The 24280-nt window shown below is 37.2% G+C and overlaps 1 protein-coding gene across 1 annotated transcript; it reads left to right on the top strand.

Moving 5' to 3' along the window:
* Window positions 1-822: 822 nt before the first annotated feature.
* Window positions 823-23799, top strand: sall3b (spalt-like transcription factor 3b). Its single transcript, XM_088601273.1, has 4 exons — window positions 823-2313; window positions 13536-16523; window positions 16739-17082; window positions 20895-23799. The coding sequence occupies exons 1-4, from the start codon at window positions 2232-2234 to the stop codon at window positions 21324-21326; spliced, it is 3846 nt and encodes a 1281-aa protein (XP_088457399.1). The 5' UTR covers window positions 823-2231; the 3' UTR covers window positions 21327-23799.
* Window positions 23800-24280: the final 481 nt, after the last annotated feature.

Raw genomic sequence — 24280 nt, 5'->3', positions numbered from 1 at the left:
TTAGGGGTAAAAGTTTCCTATTATCTATCTTTTTTATCTTTTCTCTAGAAAGTACAGAAACAGGAAGACAGGATGCTCAAAGTAATTATGTCTGCGGCTATCAGTCTTAAGTCGGATTAGTTAATGGAAAGGAACCAAAGTCATTCGTTTACGCGTTTCAGATTAAATGTCATTACTACTTGTTAATTTTCCTTTCCGTTTTCATTAATTTTAAAAATGCAACTGCAGAAATGTACTAATTGGTCGCACATTTATATAAATATGTGAGGAAGACAAAGTATACGAAGAGAGATTTATTTCGTATATATAAAATATTGCTACATGTTTAGTAACTTTTGCGAACCGTTGGTATTGAAATGCAGCATGGTGTATTTCGTTTTAACAAATTTTGTTTTCAAAAGAAATAAAACACGTACTGTATATGCAATGTATATAAACTTTGTATAAATTCGCTATATTTACAAATTTTAAATGTAGCTCACATTTTCAAGTTGATTTGATTTTATATTGTCACACTTTTAGGTGAACAAGCTTAATGAATAATAATTTATATCATATCAAATCGTTAATTAAAAAAATCAAATACGGAATAGAATTTGACAGTGCACAATCAGGTTTGTCAATATAAATAAATGGCGCCATTTGTTTTTTAACAGGCTTTAAAAAGATATTAAAACCTCTTGGAAAAAAACTGCGGTATGATATAAAACATGTTTGAAATTGTGAAGATGTATCATTATAGACTCTCATGGTCCGGATAGGGGACGTGGAATCGCTCAAATTGTAACTGTGGTACATCCTAGCGGTGGCACGACGCAATGTAGAGGCTGATCTAAAACTTGCAGCTCAAGACTCGTTCTCACACGCAACACTCGGCTGTCTCCACGCTGGGAGCAAACGACATGGGTAACAACGGTAACGTCAGACCTCTTTTTTACTGAGCGGTCATCTTGTAAAGATCCATCACAAACCCTCGTCAAACTTTTATGACCATCTCCTCCGCGCAGGGAATCCGAACAACTGAAAAAATTACACGTTAAGCTAAATAACGTCTCAATCCGAACGAAAGGACCAGAGAATTTGGACAGCGACTCGAGGTTATCGCGCAGCCGACGGTATAGCAGTGGGAAGAGGGGGAGAGAACCTGACCCGCACCGCTTGTAACCTAAGGGTGTTACTTTCTCTCTTTTCATTTACTTTTTTTAAAGAGAAGAAACGGAAGGATCGTCGCATCACACATTTGCATGCCGTTTTCAGTACTAAAAACAAATTTCAAAAGCTCCGACACTGTTCAAACAAACTAAAAGTAAGAACCCCTTAGGAGTTTATTTTTGACCGACGGACTTGAGGAAACAGCAAGCGCACCTGAAAGCAAACACTTAAACAAGAGCTCCCAGCTGCTGTCTAGAAACACAAAAAGAAGAAAAAGTATCTGCAACCGTCTTCAGAACTTTTTTTTCTTTTCTGCCTGTCTCTCGGTGGTCAAAACGGACTGAAATCCATCGGACAGGAGTTTCTTTAATGAAATTCTGTAAAAGAAACATACAGTACCACGTACGCGAGTCAATTAAGATTTAAAGCTGCGAAGAGACAAAAAACAAGGGGATTTTGGGAAGCACTTGAAAAAGAAGGCAAACATGTAACATGTACGGGAAAAAAACAAGTTAAAAACAAGAAAAACAAAAGAGGGAATGGAAAACGTAAACGAGCGTTACGTTCGTCTTCTGTAAAATATTCAGAAGCCAAAAGGGAGAATCTAAAATGAAAATGGTTGAAGCATGGGATGTAAGAAAGCCAACCCAAGCAGAAATGAATTTTCACAACTTAGAAGACGTAGCCCCGCGGAAAGAAGGAAAGAACCTGACCTTCCTCAAGTGAAGACCCTAAGTGCAGGGTGTAATAAGCGGCGCTATTTGCAGTGTTGTTGGAGGAGGTGGACAGTGAAGCAGAGACAGATAGTTTGAGAGTGAAGCAGCTAATTGCTGAGTCCATCCCTCATTTCCATATCCTGTGTGTGTCCGCTGGACCTCAGCCAATCCCCCACTCACACCACCATTAATCGCAATGCATTATTCACTATCATAATTATATACCGACATGCGCAATCCACACAACAGCAACACCAGCTAATTTCCGTAATTTTGCAACTCGACTATTTGTGAACATTTTTTTTATTTGCTCGCTGCTGATGTATCTGCAAAAGCAGAAACAACTCGCAGCTTACCAACAGCATGTCGCGCCGCAAGCAAGCGAAGCCACAGCATCTCAAATCGGACGAAGAGCCAACACTAGCTGAGGTAGTTTCTGAAAATGGTAAGTCTGTTTAGGTGTTGTAGTAAGGCGGAAAAGAGGGGGGTGGGAGATTTTTTTGTGAATAAACAGGTCAGCAGAAGTTGCACAATTTCTCAAAACGTGCAGCCACTTTTTTCAGATCAAGATCACTGTATGCAAACGTAGCCTTTGACATCCGTTGTAATTTTACTGATTAGATATGGACTTCGTACTGAGAGAAGCAGTGATCTAATTTGACCTGGTAGTTTTGGAAGGATTTGGTGGGGTGAAGAGGTAAAAGTTTTTTTATTAATTTTAAAAACACGTTTTGTAATGTCTTATGTTTTCACGGCAGTTAGGTTGTACATTATTCTCCACTTTTTTATATGATGTTTTTGTATAAACATACATATACGCGCTCGGAAATATATATACATACACACGGTAGTTGGAGAACAAGGACTAATTCAATGTTCATGAAACATATACTTAGTTTCCTACCTTACAGTTGTTCTAGCTGCCACCTAAAGCAGTTATTGTTCATTCTGATTTCACTTCTTTTTTTCCTTTTTCTGGTATTATTACAGCGAATGACCTTATTATTACCTTTGAAAAGTCATATTTTTTACTTGCGGATTGTTGCTTTTTTAAAGTTGTCAGTATAGCCTATACTCTACTTGACTGATGCTGTTTTGACTAGTTTAATGGATAATGTACACCCGAAGATAAAATAGATTTTAAACAGATAAGTGCGGCAATTTGGGTAGCAATACATAGGGCACGGATATTATAAAGATGTTTAACGATTATATAGGCATGTGTACTTTGCGTTATCAGTTTTGCTTGAGAGGAAGTCGTACAGTTGATTCAGAAGAAAATGCTAAATAAAGCTCTGGAGTGTGTCCCCTATTGTAATATGGTGGTTATATATTATTTGTTTACATGAAAGAAAACACTTTTATCATTTGCCAAAGAAAATGTCTAATTCGGGACCTTAAAATGTGTTTTTTCACTAATGCAAATATTAATTATCAATATTAATTATATTAGTATTAACACTTTATCAGTGGGATTTATTGCTGTTTCAGTTAGGTAAAGCAGAATGCCATAAAATAAATGACAAATAACGAATGCATTCTGGACAGCAACCTTTGTCAATAACCTTCGTGCTTTAATATTAGCTGTGTAAAAACGCATTTTGGAAAATAAACCGGGAAGGGGAAAATTTCGTCGTTAATCTTCTAATGTGTTCTAAAAACAAAGCACAAAATATTAACCTCATTAAAAGCAACGCACAATTGTAAGGAGTACGGAAGACAACAGAAAACTTTTCTAATCTTTTGCGTCTTCCCATCTGATTTGAATCGAGACTGGGTAAAATGCTTGCATATACTGGGGTAGATTAAGTGCAAAGTCTCTTTGTGATGGAAATGTTTTTTGTTTACTTCATCACGTAGAATTTCTCACACTTGGTTTGTTTTGTATCGCCTCTCAATTACTGTGAGATGAGTTGGTAAAGTATTATTTTCAGAATGAAAGAACGATCTTTCACTTAAAGAACTACACCGCATCACAGTTTGGAATTTTGAAAACGTTATTATGAAACTATGTGAATAATATACCCACACACAAACACACTACAACAACCATTCCATGCATAAACACAACATAAAAATTAAAAACGAAACAAAGAAATCTGCACTGAAGAACTTTTAGTTTAGGAAATAATTTTAATTTATAAAACGCATTTCTTTCTTCCGCTTAATATACATTTAGTTAAAATGATCCTATTTTCATGTCTGTGCCGTTTGTACTTACGCTGAGCTTTTCAGAGCTAAAAGGTTAGGGTCGAATACAATTGTAACGGAAATTGCATGTTGTATTACAAAGTAATTAAGTGTGATTTCAAACAATTGTAATTGAACGCAGCACACGCTAAGATACATATGTATATAAGAATTTTGTATCAAAGTGTTTCATATCAGAAATGTTTTGCAAATATGCAAAAAACTAAATTAGTTGTATTTTTGGTTAAACGCACAGTTACATTTTCCTCTTGTTTGGTAACAGTAGTGCAAGAGAATTACTTTCCAGATATTACAACCAAAAACATAAACTATGAAAAATAGAATAAGAATGTAAATGTCCTAGTTATTGCCCTTTATTTTTATTTCCATTTCAAGAATGGTGTATTTCGTCTTTTGAGAGATAACAACAATCATTTAAGTGAATGTATTTAAAGCATTGCTTGCAAACCTGTTTGTTTCCCTAAGCTATTAAATAAATAGGCTCAAATATGCCAGAGACAGATGTATTTAATGCTTCAAAGCAAATTGTAAAGCCTTTCCCTGCATGTAATGTTGTCTCAGGTCATGGAAAAGTGGTAGATCATCCTAAGATTGGATTTCCTGCAGTTTACATTGTAATGTGCTGACATAGTTCAGCTCAACACCATTCTATTTTACATAGTAGTCTACAGAGAGGAATACTATGGTCAGCATTTCTTATTGATGACATTAAGTGCTGTTTTGGTATGCCTAACAAATCACTGCAGTTTCATTTTCTGCCTTTCTGAAGTTATCCAACACTATTTTACACTTCTAACATACAGAAGAGTTTGAAACTGCGTTGTAACATTCCATAGTACATCAAGCCCAGCAAACTGTATATGTATTGACAAGGGTTTCACTTCATCTATGATTACTTGTGGGTTCTTGTGTGTCGGACTGAAGCAATTCCACCGAAAGAGAAATCATTTTGTCCCTTTGCCATTGCAGAAAGGGGTTTTCAGGTCATGTATATGCTAAACAATGCTTGTATTCTACTCATGTGCTTGATAACAGTGCAGGTGTTCAACTTTTAGATTGTTTCACCAAATATATTGTTACACAGGTTATTACAAACAATTCAGGCCATTTGTTTTAAAACACGAATTCTGAAATGTGGATCTTGCCTTATGTAAAATAGATTTAGTTTTATTCTTCCTTGATCAAGACCCACGGTAAAGTAATGCGATTCCCTTATGCATAACAAATAACTACTGATATAAAATGTGCGTATGATTTGTTTACCTGAAAAGAACCTGTTTATTTTATATTATGGAATTAAACGTGATTTCAATGATAGCAGCTTGTCTTCCAACACTCTTATAATTTAATTGAGTGCATTTTTTTATTTAAAGTAATGTACCGTTGTTCATAAGGGAACACCATTGTTGAAATACAGAGAGAGCACTCTCCATCCAAGAACAAACTCTTAAAAAGAGCATGGGGTTGTTAACTCTATTAGACCTGGAGGCCTCCCAAACTCAGGGAAAAAATTGCAGACTATCCAGAAATAGAAGATTTTTTTTTCACACCGACAAGGCTTGTGTTAGCAGTTCATCTGCTGGGAATGTCAAACAGTTCACCACAGATTCCATTTTAAAAACTTCAGCACCTTTCATGCAGTATCTGATTCCTGAAGACTTAAACTCACATGTTAGGTAGTTGAATTGTGGGCTTGAGGTTGGCGCAGGTTGTAAGTATTGCAGTCTCTTGTTCTGTTTTATTTGCTGCTGGAGCACAACAGTACTTTACTTTGCTGAAGCACTTCAATTTAGTCTTCTGTTTTTGAGAAGGGCTGAGAAAGCTGGCATCAGGAACTCGGGTGGCTGGACTGATCACTTTCTTTTTCATCCCTTTAAAACATGGTCTGTGGGACCTTACCACATTTATTTTTCAGTCACTTTCTCGTAATGAAGAATCATTAGAAGTCATTGTGCAATAAGTGTATATAAGAATAAATACATGCAAGGAGAAAGAAAGATTTGTTTGCACACTTGCAAACACAGATATGCAATTATACGTGTATAATGATTAGTACAACTGCATATACATTATGTAATTATAACATACGGTGAATTCAAAAACAGAGATCTTCAGAACAATGAGCATTCTTCTCATAGTATTTAAAATTGTTGCCTAACCATCATTTGTAACAGATATTGTTCTTAAAAAATGTAATGAAATTCAGTTGGTAAGAAAAACACCATTTAAAAATTATAGGAAAGATGTGGAATATATAACAAAATAGTAGTTTGCCACATATGCTTTAAATCTGTAGTTATAAAATGACATTTTTAACTCTTTCGTAATTGTAGCTAAATTCCAAAATTTTTTTGTGTTTCTGTTTCACAAGCAGAAAATGGATAAAGGGTGTCTATGCAGCTAATTGTATCACACCGCAGAATTTCTCCAGCAAACCTGGAGCATTTGTTTCATTGTGTCAATGCTATTCAGATTGTGCAAATCTTTTCTGTACACAATCACTCCCAAAATCTCTGTTCCCCTCAGCACTGTGCATGCTGTGTAAAGCCTACTTTAAATGTTATACAACACCTAGTCCGGACACCATTTTGTCTCCAAGAAAAATGACAACAAACCAAAAAATAACAACAAACCCTTTTCTGTACAGACTGAAAGGTGAAGTTATGGGTTGTTGGGTTTTTTTTTAAAAAAAAGTGTAAAGAGCTCTTTTTCTCGGGTAGAATTAAACAGGAGCCTACAGCTGTTCTTTTCACTTCTCAACCAGTGTTTAATTAGGATTTATTCATTATTTAAACCCTAGAGTTGATTTGACCTTTTTGTGTGTCTCTTTTGTATTAGGCCTGCATTGTTGTCAAATGTAGCACATTAGGGTCCTTTTGTGTGATGTCCCTGAAAAGGTAGGATCGCATGGAGTGCCAACAAGCTTCTGATGGCCTCCCCCTCAGGGTGGGTAGTTAGAAGTGCTTTGATAGAGCCTGCTGACTTAACCTTTGCCTGCCATGCCCTGCCAGGGGTGGACGCTAGATGTCAAGCTCATAATACAATTAGTACATCTGTGCCATTGACCTTGGCAGCATAGCCTACCAGTGTTCTGTAAAGTGTTAACACTGATTTTTGAGTGTTAACTCCAGATCGCTGTGAGCAAGCACTTGTGTACTGACTGTGGTGGCTGTGGGTCTCCCGAGACAGTGTGGCCATTAGGGAAAGCCTTTCTTTTTCTTTTGCCGATACACATTTTATCGCAGAGCAGTCCTTCTTGCATTATTTTAAATTGGGACGATAAGAGAATGGGTAGTTCCAGAAGTGGATCAAGACTCCTTGGTTTAAAGAAAAAATGAACAGTAGAAACATTTTCCTCTAGTTTCAATATTGAGCTGCAAAAATTGCATCATTTCTTTTGAGTAGCATGTATTGTTTAAAAAAAGTAATTAAAAGTCTAGAAGCGTTCCAAATAGTTTTAGCAGAGACAGGTCTGGTATGATAATGGGTAATTTAATTTAGTGGAGTGCTTCATAGAGAGTTTGTTTTTTTGGTTTTCTGCTAAACAAAACACAACTTGGTAACTTCTAGAAAGGGCAGTGACAACATGGCTGCTTGTTTCTTCCTTTGTGCAGTTTTATTTGGCTTTTTTTCATCACGCTTCACCATTTGGTGGAGATCTTAGGACCACCCACTTGGATGTGCCAAAGATGCTTGGAAGGAGTTGGCTCTCAGCTCACAAAGATGGCTCTTTTAATTACAACCCAGAGCCTTAAAGCGCACATAAATACGAGGCCCAATTGAGAACACTAATCAACATGATGTAATGCAAGCCCCAAAACAAAAGTTTCATTATGGAATACTGTATCATAAGCATACATAAACAAATCGTTAATGCTTTAGCTGCTTGGCATCTGCATACAAGCACAAAGGCAGCACTGTGTGTGACCAAAGAGAGTTATACTGTACCCATTAAAAAGGCCATGGCTGTGAAATAGAGCTCTCTTGGTGACTCTACCACAGGTGTTAGCTACGAAACAAATGCTGAGATCTGGACCACCACATACATCATAATAAGCGTGCTGAGACAAGGATATTGTCAGTATATCAAGAGTGCCCTCCACTGTTCATCCTCTTAACTGGCAGACTTCGCAAACAGGGAAGCAATGGAAAAAAAGTGTCATTCAAACAGGAATTTCTCTACATTGTTAAACTCAGCAGGATCCCTTATTTGCCTCCTTCTGTCTCACAGCTTGGGTTTGGTCCCTGTCGATTCATTTTTTTCCTTCTGTTTTTTTTTAAAGGATTCAGTGCTTTTCTCAAATACTTAAAAGAACGAATTTGAAGGGGGGTGTTGCCAATCACCTTGCCTAATTTATAGCACTTCTGAAAAGCCTCTGGTCTGTTATCTTGGGGCACGTAACCAAGGAAATCACATAAGCACGTGATGCCACAGGACAGTGATTTTATAAGACAAAACAGTGGTGTTTAAATTAGGAGGACTTATGACATCAAAGCGCTCATCCTGTTGAGCACTACAAAGTCTTGAAATTCTCTCTTCTACAGTATTTTTATTTTTGTTCAAAGAGAATTTGAGAAGAATCTATAAAAAAGTTTTTTCACACTAGAAAAATAATTTTCAAAGGTTAAAAACCAAGGGAAGTTTATATTTAAAGAAAAAATATTTGTTGTTTATTTTTTCTGTCTGTAATTTCTCAAATCAAGGAACTTTAAAACCAAATTGAGAAGCAGTTGTTTATTTGTAAATTAATTTGAAAACCAGAGTTTTGGGGTTCTTCTTAATACATTGTTTTGCTAATCTGTATTCAGAAATTCTGCAAGGATACTTCAGTCCAGTGTGTTATGTTGATATTTTAGACTTCTATAACACTTGTGAACGTTGTTTTTTCACAGATGGTGGATAATGTTTTTTGTTACTCCTTTACATTTTATGAGTTTTATATTTGTGTTTAAATACCCCATCAACAAGCTGCTTCATTTTGTTCTGAAGATGTATAATAACAATCCATTTAGTTTTAAAAAAAGAACACACACAGGTTTTTGAATTATACTTTTCTCATAATTTATATTAATCGCTGAAGATCCTTAACAATGCTCAAGAATTGCTGCATTATACAATGGTTGCAAAAGAAAAAATGAAAGAAACTGTATGTTCATTATTCTTTAGTTTAAACAATAAGCATAAGTAATAATTGAAGGGAAAAACAACACTATACTTTGGCAATATGGATAAAACTGCTATAGTCTTTATTTTTATGTGCTTTTGGCAAGCCTTTTACGTCAAACGGTGATGTAGAAAATAACACAACGACATTACACTGATAATGAGAAAAAAATGCTCTAATTCGGCTTGCAAATCGCTTTGTAAAAAGTGCCCTTGCTGCTCCAGTTAACCCAACCTTTGTACCTCACTCCCTCTATAATCTCCTGAGAAAGTAAAATACCCCATTAAAAGAAAGCGCTTTTTTTTCTTTCAATTTATTAAGAACTATTTTATTGACAGCTTTTTGTCTGTGGATTTTCGTCACCATAGACCAAGCCATTTATAATCGGAATGCAAGATCTATATTGTGTGAATCCCTTTAAAAAAAAAATATTTTCCTTTCTTTATCTTTCAGTGAAATGTTTTAAAATCTAAACCGGAGAAAAAGTACTGGTGAAACCATAGTTTTTGTAAAAGGAAACTGAGATTTGGTGGTAACCTTCTAAGGATGAATATATATATTTGAAAAAGAGAACAATCTGAACAAAGAGATGATCAGTAATAATATAATTACATGTTTTAAATATCATTTTTTGTTGCTGATAAGACACCTGTGTGTTAATCCACTTGACTTATAAATATAATTTGTTTTTAAACATTGGGAATTATAATATTAGATATAATAAATTAATCTAAATAATAATAAAAAGATTGTGTGATAATTTGTATTTATATGAATAGTAAGACGTGCTTTTAAAATGCATTAATATGTTATCTGCACTTTCAAAATAAAAAACAATATTTTTCAAACTTTTGTCATTTCAGTTTGCTAACAGCATTTATTTTCAGAATATTGCAATATTTTATGAGACTTTGCAATCAACACAACTTTCATTTTTAGCTTTGCTTAACTTAGAGATTCAAAAACCTAACAAGGCTAATCACAGAAAATAACAGAATCTCGTGGATCTCTCATGAAAATAGGGAATCTCCTGAAAAGAGGCAAAGGAACCTACAAATAAAATCTATCTATTTTCTCAGTAAAAGGTAATTTCACAGTACAGCCTCTAGATAGGATACATTTGTGGATTATAATAGTATATTATAGAGATATGAAAGATATATTACTTTTAATCAAAACAAATATAAATTGTGTCACTGCTATGTATTTTAAGACAACCACATTACCCACATTAATAAACTTTTCAGAATTTATTTATTCTAAAATAATTTTTAAAGACAATTTTGGAAAGTCTTCAGTCATTTTTATTCCACAGATATGGTGACAGAAGATCAGGGATTTTGCGGGGAGGATTATTATGTTGTGTAATGACAGCACAGAAACTCAAGCACCCCAGCATGACTTCTACTGTTTTGACACAGTCACGCAAAGAAAAAAAAATATGCCGGAAAGAAATGTGTGCGTTAATAATTAATCTACCCCTAACCATTCCTACTAATTTTCCCTGACCTTTCAACCCTCAATTATGCAAATTTGCAGTTCTGTCTGTTGATCACTTAAGGAGATTGTGTTTATGCGCGGGTGTTGTGCTATTTTCAATACGCTGTTTGGCTTTGTTTGCTGTGAATGTTCTAGAAATATAAATTACATGTGAAGCTGTGGATTCAGCAGGAAAGCAAAGCAATCTGTTCTGGGATAATTGGATGTAAAGTGTGAAAGCACAAGACAAGTTTAGGATTTGAGCAATTGTTTTGTTTTTACCAGGCTGATGTCTTCTTTTATACGATTCTGTTTTCTTTCTCTCTTTAATCCACTTACTTTCATATTACACAGCAAAATAATAAAATTTTAGATACTGGGCTGAATTTTGCCCACGGTGTTTGAGAGGGAAGCGGCTGAAATTAGCTTGGTTCTTCCAAATCCTTTTGCTGATTATTAATTGTGTTAAAGAAACTGGACCCTGGTGGCAGACATGACCCTTTGGCGAGAAATTACAACAGGGCTGATGAATTCCAGTACTAATGAATCATTTAAGAAGACCGAGCCACAGCAATGAAATGTGTCTTCTAGCCTTATCTGCAAATGACAATGGAGCAACAAGAATAGGCCGAACTTTTCCTTTGAGCTGTTATCCCCATCTTTAATGTAGAAGAATTACAAAGCCCACACACTGTGCAGAAACTCTGTAAGGAGATGACATTAGTGGGCCAAGAAAAAAAAAACAGAAGGGATTTTATTTTCTTCCAAATCTTGCCTCTGGAAAGAAAATGCTGTTCTTTTTAAAACAGTTTGTTTTTTTGTTCAAGTTGCAGATTTCTAATATGTACTGTCATATTGTTAATTTTCATATAGATTATTTTTTTACATGAGATATTCTAATTGGGAACGCAATGCTTACCTTTTTCTATATTCATTGTATATTTTACATTGTTTTCTTTCAAATATTGTTAAAATATGTTTATGCAGGTCTTTCACAGACATATATATGCACCTGAAAAGGCTTCACAGTTGATCCCCCCCCCCCCATTAACCCCTACATGTTTCTAAATAGATATTTTTCATTTTTATATTACTAAATAGCTTAAGTGAAATGTCATCATTCATCATTATGAAAAGAAGTAGTTCTTAAAGGATGCGAATAGGGGAAGAGTTTTACCCATAACAGTTTTAGAACAAGCAAAACATTTTTCAAGACTGTAAAGGTACTGGTAGTTTACAGAATTCCATAAAGAAAAAACTCATTAATGATACTATCGAAGGTAGCTTTCTCAACATTTCTGTCTCAATACGCTTATGATTTTAATCTGTATTATCATTCATATTGGTAGTTGTATGTACTGTATGTAGATTATAATTATACTTTTTCTTTTACTGACGCTATTAAGTTGACAAGATATCAATCCCTTCCATGTATTATACATTTTAAATTTGTCCTGGCTATCTGTCTGCCTGTATCTATCTGTACATCTTTCTCTCAACCTGTAAATCTATATTGACCTCAGTTGCCTAAGCAGAAGTTTTTTTGTCAGTGTGACTAAATGGGTTGATGCTACTCATCTTTGGTATCACATAACAGTTGAAATAACGCAGTGATGTAGCTTGCCATGTTCAAAGTAGCAGGCATGAGCTGTGGAATAATTACTGAATCATTCCATCCTGCCTCACATTTATAAGAATTTATGAAAAGTAAATGTTACTGTAGCTGGTTGTCTCATTCCTTTGCAGCTGCATATTTGATCAGGTGTGAATTAGAATTCTGTTCATTAAACATGCTTGTTATTTGGCACATGATGGTAACACTAGTCAGAGGAAGTGACTGCCTACAACAGTAATTAAACATGTGTAACCAATTAGTGGGTTTTCTGCTATGGCACTAGCATGTAATTTGTTGAGTCCTTTTTGAAAGAAAAAAAGAAGAAAATAGGTATAAAATAAGTCTAACTGAATGCTACTGGTTTAAAGAGAAAACCTAAGTGATGAGGAAGAAGAAATTAAAATAACTGTATTTTTATACTGAATGTTAAAAACAGGATCTACCTAAAGACTGACATCTTGCTTGCCTTATAAAATGGTCTATTATGCAAATTGTATTTATAACATATTATTTTATTTTTTGTAAGTTCTGTATTATTCAATTACATAACTGTATTCTAGAACTTTCTTTAAATAAATAGTGATGCTAGATCACTTATTTTTAAAATAGAGGCCAACACAATAAACAGAAAACCTTATGCAAACCCTGTCTAGGCATTTTCTGAAGGACAATCATACCGTCAAGTTCTCAAACTGAATTAAGTTACCAATGGCGAGTTTATCTAATCAAGCATTGGTTTAAGACAAATAGGGTTACATATAGTTTAGCAATGTTAAGTGAACTGGCAAAGGCATTTCAAATTCCAGTGGAAATGAGGAAACTTGATAGTGAAGGGGAATCCTAATGAGTCCATCAAAGACTTGATTTGTACCCAACAGACAAGGCAGCTGTGAATTGTATGAAAATATTGGAAATCAATAGCTTCTATGGAATTTCATTAAGAAGCAGTATCCACAATTGGTAGGCCCTCATAATTTGATGGATTGTGCAAAGAAAATTATTAGCTTGGTATGGGGAGAATGATAGCATACACAAACTAGGTCCTGAGAATTCTTGAAATAGGGCAATTTGTACAGAGTTAAAAAAATATTGATTTTAGTGATGTGCCAAAACAACTTCAGAGTATAAATCAGAGGGGACATTGTGTGTATGGATTTCATTCATTGTCTGATGACATTCCTCTTGATTTTCCTGTAGCTCCAGGAGAAGGAGTGGATGATGCTGACAGCGGGAATGAAAGCCGAAGTGGCAGCGAAGAGACTCACGTCTGTGAAAAGTGCTGCGCTGAATTTTTCAAGTGGACAGACTTCCTGGAGCACCAGAAGAACTGCACCAAGAACCCTCTGGTGCTTATCGTGAATGAAGACGAAACAGCACCTGATACCCAAGAATACCCCACCGAACCTTCACCAGCCCCCAGCTGCCCCAGTGACCCAGCTGAAAGTGAGGACGCTGAGGAGAGCAGCGTGCCGATAGAAGGCAATGAGAGCTCAGAGGTAGCAAAGACAGGCACGGAGAAGGAGGACGAGCCCATGGAGGTAGAACAATCTCCCGATAAAGCAGTTGAACCCGAGCCAGCTGCATCAGATCCCACCGTTTCTCTACCTCAGATCCCCAATCAATCTTCCATGACAAACTATAACATGCCAAACACTAACGTAACTTTAGAGACTTTACACAGCACGAGGGTAGCAGTGGCACAGTTCTCGCAAAACTCCCGAACTGGCACCAGCCCTGGAATGACCACTATGGCTATCCCAATGATCCTGGACCAGCTGATGGCACTTCAGCAGCAGCAGATTCACCAGCTGCAGCTGATCGAGCAGATCCGCAGTCAGGTGGCCATGATGAATCGACAACCCATGCAGCCAGCTCTGAACCCAGCTGCAGCTTCCCAGGGCCCACCTTCGGGTGCAGCCACCAACCAGCTCCAGCTCCAGGGATTCATTGCACCGCAGGTTCATCAGCTACCAGCCGCGGTACCTTCTGCAGTAAATGGACAAGCCTCGAGCTCGCTGCCATTAACATTGGAGGGACCTCAACAACACGTTTCACAGCCTGTCTGTGGGCCAGCCAATCCAGGAATACCCAGCACCGCTCCTGTCCCAGCTGAGTCCAGCCTTCCCACATCAAGCTGCAATGTGGTGTCATCTTTAATGCCTCACTGCACTATTGCTAACACGAGTAACAGCTGCACCCAGCCGCAAAACACTTCAGCCTCTACATCAGTAGGACACACAAGCCTCCTTAGTCCGTCTTCAAACCTGCCACTACTACCTCAAAGCTCTTCAAGTAGTGTCATCTTTCCCAACCCCCTCGTAAGCATTGCAGCAACCGCAAATGCCCTGGATCCGCTCTCTGCCCTAATGAAGCACCGCAAGGGGAAGCCGCCCAACGTGTCAGTGTTTGACACAAAGCCCAGCTCAGAAGACCCTTTTTTTAAGCATAAGTGCAGGTTCTGCGCTAAGGTCTTTGGGAGTGACAGTGCTCTGCAGATTCATCTACGCTCTCATACTGGAGAAAGGCCCTTCAAATGTAACATCTGTGGAAACCGCTTTTCAACAAAAGGAAATTTGAAGGTTCACTTCCAGAGGCATAAGGAAAAGTACCCTCACATCCAAATGAACCCTTATCCAGTCCCAGAATACCTCGATAATGTACCCACAAGCTCGGGCATCCCTTATGGGATGTCTCTTCCTCCTGAAAAGCCAGTGACAACGTGGCTCGACAGCAAGCCCGTGTTACCAACAGTGTCCACTTCTGTTGGGCTCCAGCTTCCCCCTACACTCCCTAGTATGGGCACTTACAGTGATTCTCCAAGTATTACTCCCTTAAGCAGGTCACCACAAAGGCCCTCTCCTGCTTCCAGTGAATGTGCATCTTTATCTCCCAATCTTAACAATAGCGAAGCCAGTGTTCCAGTGTCTTCAGAGTCTCCCCAGCCCAACATTGGCAGTGACGCACCACCTGTCTTGAAACCAGAGGGGATTCACCTGCCCCCAAACTGTTCTATAAGACCAGGTGACAGCTCCACCACTGTGAGTCAATCCATCTCTTCAGCTTCCATCACTACTACAACCGCTGCTACCACAGCACTGGTCATGGAGCCTGGCACACCCACCTCCACTGTCTCCAACCCCTTACTTCCAATGATTTCAGATCAGTTCAAAGCAAAGTTTCCATTTGGCGGCCTGCTAGACTCTATGCAAACTTCAGAGACTTCTAAGCTGCAGCAACTGGTGGAGAATATTGACAAAAAAATGACGGACCCCAACCAGTGTGTCATTTGTCACCGAGTGCTCAGCTGTCAGAGTGCTTTGAAGATGCACTACCGTATACACACAGGAGAGAGGCCCTTCAAATGCAAGATCTGTGGCAGGGCATTCACCACAAAAGGCAACCTGAAGACACACTTTGGAGTCCACAGAGCCAAGCCTCCTCTTCGGGTGCAGCACTCGTGTCCCATCTGCCAGAAGAAATTCACCAACGCTGTTGTCCTGCAGCAGCACATCCGTATGCACATGGGGGGGCAGATCCCAAACACACCTTTGCCCGAGGGCTTCCAGGACAGCATGGACACTGACCTCTCATTTGACGAAAAGAGTATTGATGCCATGAGCAGCTATGATGATGATCTTATGGATGAAAACTCCTTGGAAGAAGAAGGAGAACTCAAGGAAGGAGAGATTGACCCTTCCAAACCATTGATCTCTTACTCTGGCTTGTCCCCTAACTCACCTCCATCTGTGATTTCCAGCATCGCCGCACTGGAAAACCAAATGAAAATGATTGACTCCTCCTTAAGCATGCACCATTCCTTTGGACTGAAGCCGGTTGAGAATGGGTGTGCAGAGAGCGATCACCTGACAAATGACTCTTCATCAGCTATAGGGGACCTCGAGAGCCAGAGTGCAGGGAGCCCAGCAATGTCTGAATCATCCAACTCCATGCAAGCCCTGTCCCCTGCTCACAGCAACACAGAAAGCCATCGCTCCAAGTCCCCAGGCATCAACAATCCAGAAGAGCTGCATGAGGTAGTAGCAACGGTGAAGTCGGAAAAATCAGATACTCCATCACCCGCACCTGAGAATGGAGGGGCATTGGATCTGACCGCCACTCAACCTGGCAGGCCCATCATCAAAGAGGAGACTCCATTTAGCATGCTGTTCCTGAGCAGAGAACGTGGTAAGTTTAAAAGCACTGTTTGTAATATCTGTGGCAAACCTTTTACTTGTAAGAGTGCATTGGAGATTCACTACCGCAGCCATACTAAAGTGCACCCTGCTGTTTGCACGGTCTACAAGCGGGGGTGTTGCACTGTGGGTAATTTAAAGCAACACTTACTGACACACAAATTGAAAGAACTACCTTCTGAGATATTTGAACCAACTCTACTCTAGGTCCAAGCCAAAGTACCCCTAGCCTGGTTACCAGCACAGCGCCCAGCATGATCAAAATTGAAGTGAACGGGCACAGCAAGCCGATCTCCATAAGTGAGGGCCCGCACCTTCCGGTTGGTATCCAGGTCCCTGCAGCGCCTCAGACGGCGATGAGTCCTGGGATCAACCCCATGCTGGCACCGCCTCCCCCACGCCGGACCCCCAAGCAGCACAACTGCCACTCCTGCGGGAAGAACTTCTCCTCAGCCAGCGCCCTGCAGATCCATGAGCGCACCCACACGGGTGAAAAACCCTTTGGTTGCACAATCTGTGGTAGAGCTTTTACCACTAAAGGAAATCTCAAGGTATGAAGCTGTTCTTTCAAAGAATTAATAATCTCTTGGTCATAAATTAGAACTGGATCGATGTGTATTTTGTTTTAAAGAGGCATTGTAGTCTGGAATTTACTGCCTGTGTGCCTATGAATGAAAGGTGAATTCTTAAACGTTCCTTAACTGGGAGAGAAGTTCTTTATGTGGTGACAGGAGCATTTTCTAATAACAGCAAATTTATAACAAACCCTTTTCTAGCCAAGCACAACCTCCAAATTAAAATGGCATTGTTGTGTTTTTAACTTGCAGCTTTAAGACTGGTATAGTATTGAAGATATATAAGAAGTGTAATTTTACAATATAATTAACTGTAGAATTAAAGCTTTCAGGTCAAATGTAACTAAGAAAAAAATATATTTAAATGAAAACACACCAACAAGTAACCTTAGGACAGGTTTTCTTGGGTATACTGTTATGATTCAATTCAGAGTGGAAGCATTCTGATCTTTTACACTATTGTTTTTCTACAATATTATGACTGAATTTTGAGACTGGTTTTACTGTTAAGGAAACTAGTGAACACAAGTTGGGTTCAGGAACAGATTCTTATTTAGATTTAATGGAGTTTGTAAAGAAAGTTCGGGAAGGAAGACAACAGGCAAGTTCAATTAGACTTGGCTGTCTATAATTTGAAATCACTCCTTACATCATTTCCTCTTCAAAAACTATAAATACTGTACGTCATCCCCTTCTCTCCCTCACATATGTCTTTTTGCATCTCACCTCCACCCCATTTCCACTTCTGCAGCTGCCCCTTGGTTACTCCTCACTCTGCATGGGGGTCCTAGACTCCTCGTCTTATGGCCAGGAAGTTAGCCCTCAGCCAAGCAGGTTAAACTAAAGTTTCGCTAAAAACTCCATAATAAATCAATTTATTAATTTAATTCTTGGGTGTACTTCCTAGTGAATTTCAAGTAAATTGTACTAACAGACCACTGTTACAAGAGGTGAAATATTATTAACAAGAAGTACTACAGAATTACCAAATCCATTAGATTAAATAAAATAGCTACATTCATACAATTTACAAACATCATGTAAAATGTGATATAAAGTATATATAAGTGAACGAAAAAAGAGAACCATTTTCTATTTTAATCTAAGGATATTTACCTGTAAAAGCTCAATGTTCTGCATAACCTGAAATATGAAATACAGATATTTGAGGCTTTTCAAGACATTGAACAGAAATCCATTGTGCTTGCATAAACTGACCCATTGTGCTTATATAGGTATGTACAAAATAATTAAGGATTTTCACCATCTGCTGAATTTCATCTAGATTTTGTGCTTCTTTTAAAATTCTAACCTATATACACAAATGTTACAGTCCTTATTTAAAATATTCATATTAAGGTACTTGTTTCTTGTTTTGTGAAGTGTAGTTCTCATTGATGCATTGTTTAGTCTGATGTAAAGTAAATGCAATTCTTGGGATGTTCAATATTGTAGACGATGCCATATTTTTACTTATCAAGGTGAGACTTTAAAATGGTGCTATCAAAGAGATGGGATTACAGCTGGAGTGAATTTTGCCAAGAATCAGTTCCTTCAATTTTGTCTCGTCTGCATTTCTTTGGTTGCTATGGAAGGATAGGATATTCGAATTACTGCTTAGCAAATTCTGCAAATGAATCTCTTTTGTAAAATCTATGATTGTGAAAAGCAGCAATGTAGTTTTCTGGGTTTAGGTATATCACATTAGTTTTGCTAAAAGCTCTTAAACTGTAAATTCGTCTGTGTGTTTTTTGTTAATGCTAGTAACTGGTTTATTTTGCATTATCTGATAAATTATAGCTTTTAATTTGTACTACATTTAATTTACTGAATTTCCATAAAGATACATGGTATTTTCATTTTTTTTGGAGTGGGGGTAGGCAAAGATTTTTGGAAGAAAATCAAAGGAAAAACGTCCAAATTATAAATACTGTAGAATGGCCAATTCACATAAAGCAAAAACACAATTCTGTGACCATGTTAAACTGTATACTTCCTTTAAGAGCATATATCATACCAGTAACTGTTTTTTCTTTTAAAATGTACTTTCAGTGGTTACAATGGACCTGTTTAAAAATTTACCTGACAGTGTTTTGCTGCTCTCAGTTTTGAAGATAACTACAATGTGTGTGAAACACACAATATCAAAAAAGTTTTTCTTTGTCTTTGAAAAGATAGATATAACGAGATTAAGACTTTCAAGCCATTTCATTGTCAAAATAATCACAGTATGCATATGTATTGGAAGTGTCAGAATATACTAACTTTATTATGGTAAATATTTCATATTTCAAATTGGAATCATTTTTACAAATTGGTTCAGTCTGGTACAGGATCTTAAAGCACATCTGTTTATGTTTTTAATGGTATGTCAGTGAAATCGATGGTGATTTCAAATTTTTAAAGAGTTAAGGTTAAATAGCCAATAAGAAAAATAATCTCATGTAGATGCCTTTGAGTGAGAGTTAAAATAATCTACACTTATCTATTTAATCTATTATACTTGAACACTTGTGCAAATATATTGGGATTACTTTGTTATTACTATTTATAAATACATTTTATATGCTAAAGGTTTGCTAACACAACCACTCATAATGTTTCTTATGAAAATCAAAATGTTTAAGTGCTGAGTTTGTGCACTAAGATGTTGAATCTTCAGATGATAGTGGCAAAGTATAAAAATCTAAGAAGTGTACATTTTAATAAAATATATTTAAGTACAAAATAAAACATAATTGATATTGGGTATTCATTGTTTTAAGGTTCAGGCAGTGTTATTACCTAAATTATGATGCTCTATATTAAAACAATATACTCTAATAATAGGTTTATTCAATTTATTTTGTATTTTACATGTATCTTTATCATTACCTTTTTCCATTACACAACAAAATGGAGCAAAATTCTATCATGTTAGTTTAATGATTGTAAAACACATTATTTTTCTATTAACATAAAAAATATATTTTAAGTTGTTTATCATTTGATTTGATTTGATTTTTTAAAATGTCCGTACAAATGTGGTACAACTGAGGCCCTGGAAATTATTTTGCTTCAGAAATCTAAAAATCTGCACTTGTGATACCAAAATGTCTACTGATAATTTTATATGACAAGAATTATACTAATTTATTTTAAATGGTGAATAAGATCAAGCTGCCAAACTCAACCAATAAGGCACAAACAGTTTCTTAGTACTTAGTATGAATACATTTCAATTAGCTCCTCCCATATATAGAGTTAAACGTAAATATTAAATGTTTATCAGGAACTTCTAGTATGAGAGCCCTCTCCATAGGGAGGACTAAATAAACTGCAGTCTTGATTCTCAGGAAAGTAAAGATGAGGTCAACTGAAAGCTAAAAACACTATTGTTGTTTTTTAATGTCCTTTTAGGAGCAGGCAATTTTCTTCCTGCCATGTGTGTGTCAAAAATTTTTCAGGTTAATTTCAATAAGTGAGGTAATTGTCCAGCTGTGAACTTATCCTTCTCTTCACTTGTTTGATCAAATTCTAATAATAACAAAACAAACCGGCGAATCTAAAACAATTGTATCCTTAATACTTTGGTGTTAACATGCCAGGAGGAAATAATAGTGCTAATTTCCAACCATACCCCCTCACTAACAAGGAAGAAAATTGCGCAGCAGACCAGTTGGGGGTAGAGAAAGGGGTGCAGCCCAGTTAGCCTTTTTGCCTTCATGAGAGCAAAAGAGAGAGATTAGAATTTGATCATCCTGATCTTCTGTCCAATAAACACCGTTCTTCTCTTTTTCCTGTCCCAGGTTCACATGGGGACCCACATGTGGAACAACGCTCCAGCCAGACGGGGGCGCAGGCTGTCCGTGGAGAACCCCATGGCCTTGCTTGGGGGCGATGCCATGAAGTTCACAGAGATGTTTCAGAAGGATCTGGCCGCCCGGGCCATGAACGTCGACCCCAGTTTCTGGAACCAGTACGCCGCAGCTATCACTAACGGGCTGGCCATGAAGAACAATGAAATCTCGGTCATACAAAATGGAGGGATCCCCCAGCTACCAGTCAGTTTGGGAGGAAGTGGTATTCCATCGTTAAACAACTTGTCAGGGGGAATGGACAGGGCCCATGCTGGCAGCAGCCCCCCCATGACTGGTCTGGAGAAGACAAGCATGGATGTTGGAGCGAATCGCCCCTTTTCTAGGTTTATTGAAGATAACAAAGAGATTGGTATCAATTGAAAGACTTGCCTTGAATGCAAAAGGAACTGAGTGATCAGTTCGAACTTTACCTTTATGTACTATATTATGTACAGATTCCTTTTTTGGGGGAACTATAGTGTTTGGTATTTGTTAGAGAACTGGTCGACCTTACCTTGCTTTTGTTTCCTTGCTATGTCGCTCACACCAAGAAAACTTTGTTTCTTGTTTGAGATTCAGTTGTCTTGCAAAATTTGCATGGTACTTAACTTTGGTTTCTACCAGTATGTTTGACACTTTTCGAGGGGGACAAAAATTTAAAATGCTTAAAGATTTTCACAATGGAGAGGAGAAACTCTCATATATATTCTGTTACACAGACATGCACCAGTTTGTTCTTTGTGTGCATTCGAAGAGACTAGCCATGATCTAGTGACTTTGCAGTGACTGTGTGCTCTACAACAAAGGGCCTTGAGTTTGTAAGATTAAACTGCATTGTTTTAGTGCTTGTCTAATATTTTTTTCTTCACATGAAGTAGAAACTTGAACAATGTTTGACATATTTTAATCTTTACATTTAGGTGCCCCAATATTGTCTTATATAAATGTCCAGTGTCTTTAGTATTTATAAAATTGAAAGAAATGCGGGTAAATGAAGTTATATTTAATAACCCCAACGGTTTTATTGATCCTTTTTCTATACTGCAGACTACAAATAGATTTTTTTTTTCAATAAAGGCAAAACCAATGTCATTTTAGCTTAACAAAACAAAATCATTGTTAAGTTTTGTTTGGAAGTCTAGCATGAGAATTGTGTGCCATTTATGGTACATGTAATAGAAGTTCAAAAACCTTTAGCTGCTATTTTGAAAGTTGTGCTATTCCTAGACAACCTTTTTGGAGTTCAACTGTTGTCTTAAAGAAGAATAAAAAAATTACAGACAAATCTTAAAGAAGCGTATAATGTATGCGTATTTTTATTAAATATAGAGTTTAACCTAAAAGTCCAACTGTTTCGTCTGCACTTTTTAATAGAAAAGGTTTGTCTGCAATTTGTGTTTATCCTTAACTCTCAAACATTATTTTAATCACTTCATAGTTTGTGCTTTTGTAACAAAATTCAGTTTCATCAAGTCAGTCGATCCTTCATGAACAGACTTTCTTGTCAGTTACAACGTGACAACCGCGCACCTCATCAGAAGACGTTTTTTGTCCTCTGCAAACAACGTTTGACGTCTGTTGTAAATGTGTCTCTTTCTGTCTAGGAGGAGGGTGTTGTGCAGGCTAGACATAAAAAGGGATGTTTTTTTCAATTACGTGGGTGCTGCTTGTGACGGAAATGCACAGAAAAACAATGGTTATTATATGGATTAATTAAATTTTTTTTAAAAAATCACCCTCTGCTCATTGCTGCTTTTTAACCCCGGATTGCTGCAAAGCACAGTGCTCTTTGATCATCAGGACATCACCTTGAGTGTGGCTCTTGTATTAAAAAAAAGTAATCACGCTCATATTGACAGTTTTCACTCAGAGCTATGATGCTAGGGAGGGTGGGGCATATGTAAAACTTGAACTAACAGTGTGTGTTTTGTGTACTACCTCATTTGTTTTTGCATTAAGGCATGGTGGGATTTGAAGATTGTGAAAACCTCCTGTGTAACACAAACTGTTCCAGTGAAACATTATGTTGTGCAACATTACCGAGCAGTTGTGCCCCCCTTGTCCTTTTGAAAAAATGAAGAAAACAGGAAAGACCCCTTTTTCCCCCGTGGGCATTGAAAAAAAAAGTGAACTGGTCCTGGACAATCATTCTTACAAACCCCACCTTCTTATTGTAAGGAGATAACTCCCTTCAGCCATCGTGTAATTTAATTAAAAAAGTATATATAAAAAGAGAACAAAACTGTTGGAGACTTTTAACAGCTGTATATTCTTACTGGGAGAGAACGACTTGAAACAGACTTGTCAGCGATGCTACATGTCATCCCTGTGTACTTCTACTTTTTTTATCAGCACCAGGTGTGGGAAGGATTGCTAACTTAAGAAGGAAACTAATCAAGGTGGCTCAATGTTGCTGTGTGTTCAGCAGATGAATGTTGTTTCTTTTTATTTATCTGTCATTTTTTTCCCTCGTGCTTTTATTTTTGTTGGTTCTATTAGTATTTGGTACCATGTAGTGTTATTTCTGCTCCTCTGGAATATTAAGTTAAAAGAGCTGTAAAAGTACTGTAAATAGGATGGTTGCTGGAGGTGCAGTAAAGACTGAACCCATTTTGTATTCGGGGACTTGGCTTTTCCTCTCTGCATGGTGAAGAGAGACACTATTTTTATACTGTGATACCATGGAGGGCTGGACAGCCACCTCGGACCAGCTGGGAATTGATACCTAGATAAAATATTTTTTATTAGTATACCTTGTTGGCTTGACACATCTACTGATTGAAATGGATGTCTTAGTCTTAGGTTACTATTTTTTTGTCATATGGAATTGAATAAAATCCAGGATGTAATATTATTCCAGAGGGTTTGGACTTTTTCAATAGGTTTGTTTGCTGAGAACTACAGTACAATAAAAGAGAGAGGCCTCTTGTTTCAGGTGTAGAAGGAGCCTGTTTAACATCTATCTGCTTTGAGATCTTCACACTGCTACACATCAGAGAAAGGAATGCGTACAAGCAAAAAATAAGGTATTTTTTACATAACTGTGAACTTCACATGAGATACCAGGAAGTTAAAGTGCATCTTTTAATCAAAATAAATATCTAATAGCTTGGTGCATGTCAAATTAGTATGTAGTTAACAGTTCTATGTGATTATTTCTGAAATTTAGATGTATTCCCAATTATTCATTCTTCCACAAGCTTAGGTTGGTAGACGTGGACTGGAAGAAATGCCTGAAGATGGTTTCTAACAATGCACAACGCACTTGGCAATATGTGGAAGAATTCTGTCTTCAGTGTAAGCATGCAGTAAATAAGTCAATTTCAGCTTCCCCA

The sequence above is a fragment of the Lepisosteus platostomus genome, chromosome 12 (genome assembly GCF_059453375.1).
Source record: "Lepisosteus platostomus isolate fLepPlt1 chromosome 12, fLepPlt1.hap1, whole genome shotgun sequence".
Classification (NCBI taxonomy): domain Eukaryota; kingdom Metazoa; phylum Chordata; class Actinopteri; order Semionotiformes; family Lepisosteidae; genus Lepisosteus; species Lepisosteus platostomus.
Note: the sequence above shows the minus strand (reverse complement) of the source record. Positions and strands in the feature narration are given on the sequence as shown.

Coding starts and splice junctions, on each gene's coding strand:
- sall3b (XM_088601273.1), top strand. CDS start 2,232: ATGTCGCGCCGCAAGCAAGCGAAGCCACAGCATCTCAAATCGGACGAA. Junction 2,314..13,535: donor TGAGGTAGTTTCTGAAAATG/GTAAGTCTGTTT, acceptor ATTTTCCTGTAG/CTCCAGGAGAAGGAGTGGAT. Junction 16,524..16,738: donor GTTCCTGAGCAGAGAACGTG/GTAAGTTTAAAA, acceptor ACTCTACTCTAG/GTCCAAGCCAAAGTACCCCT.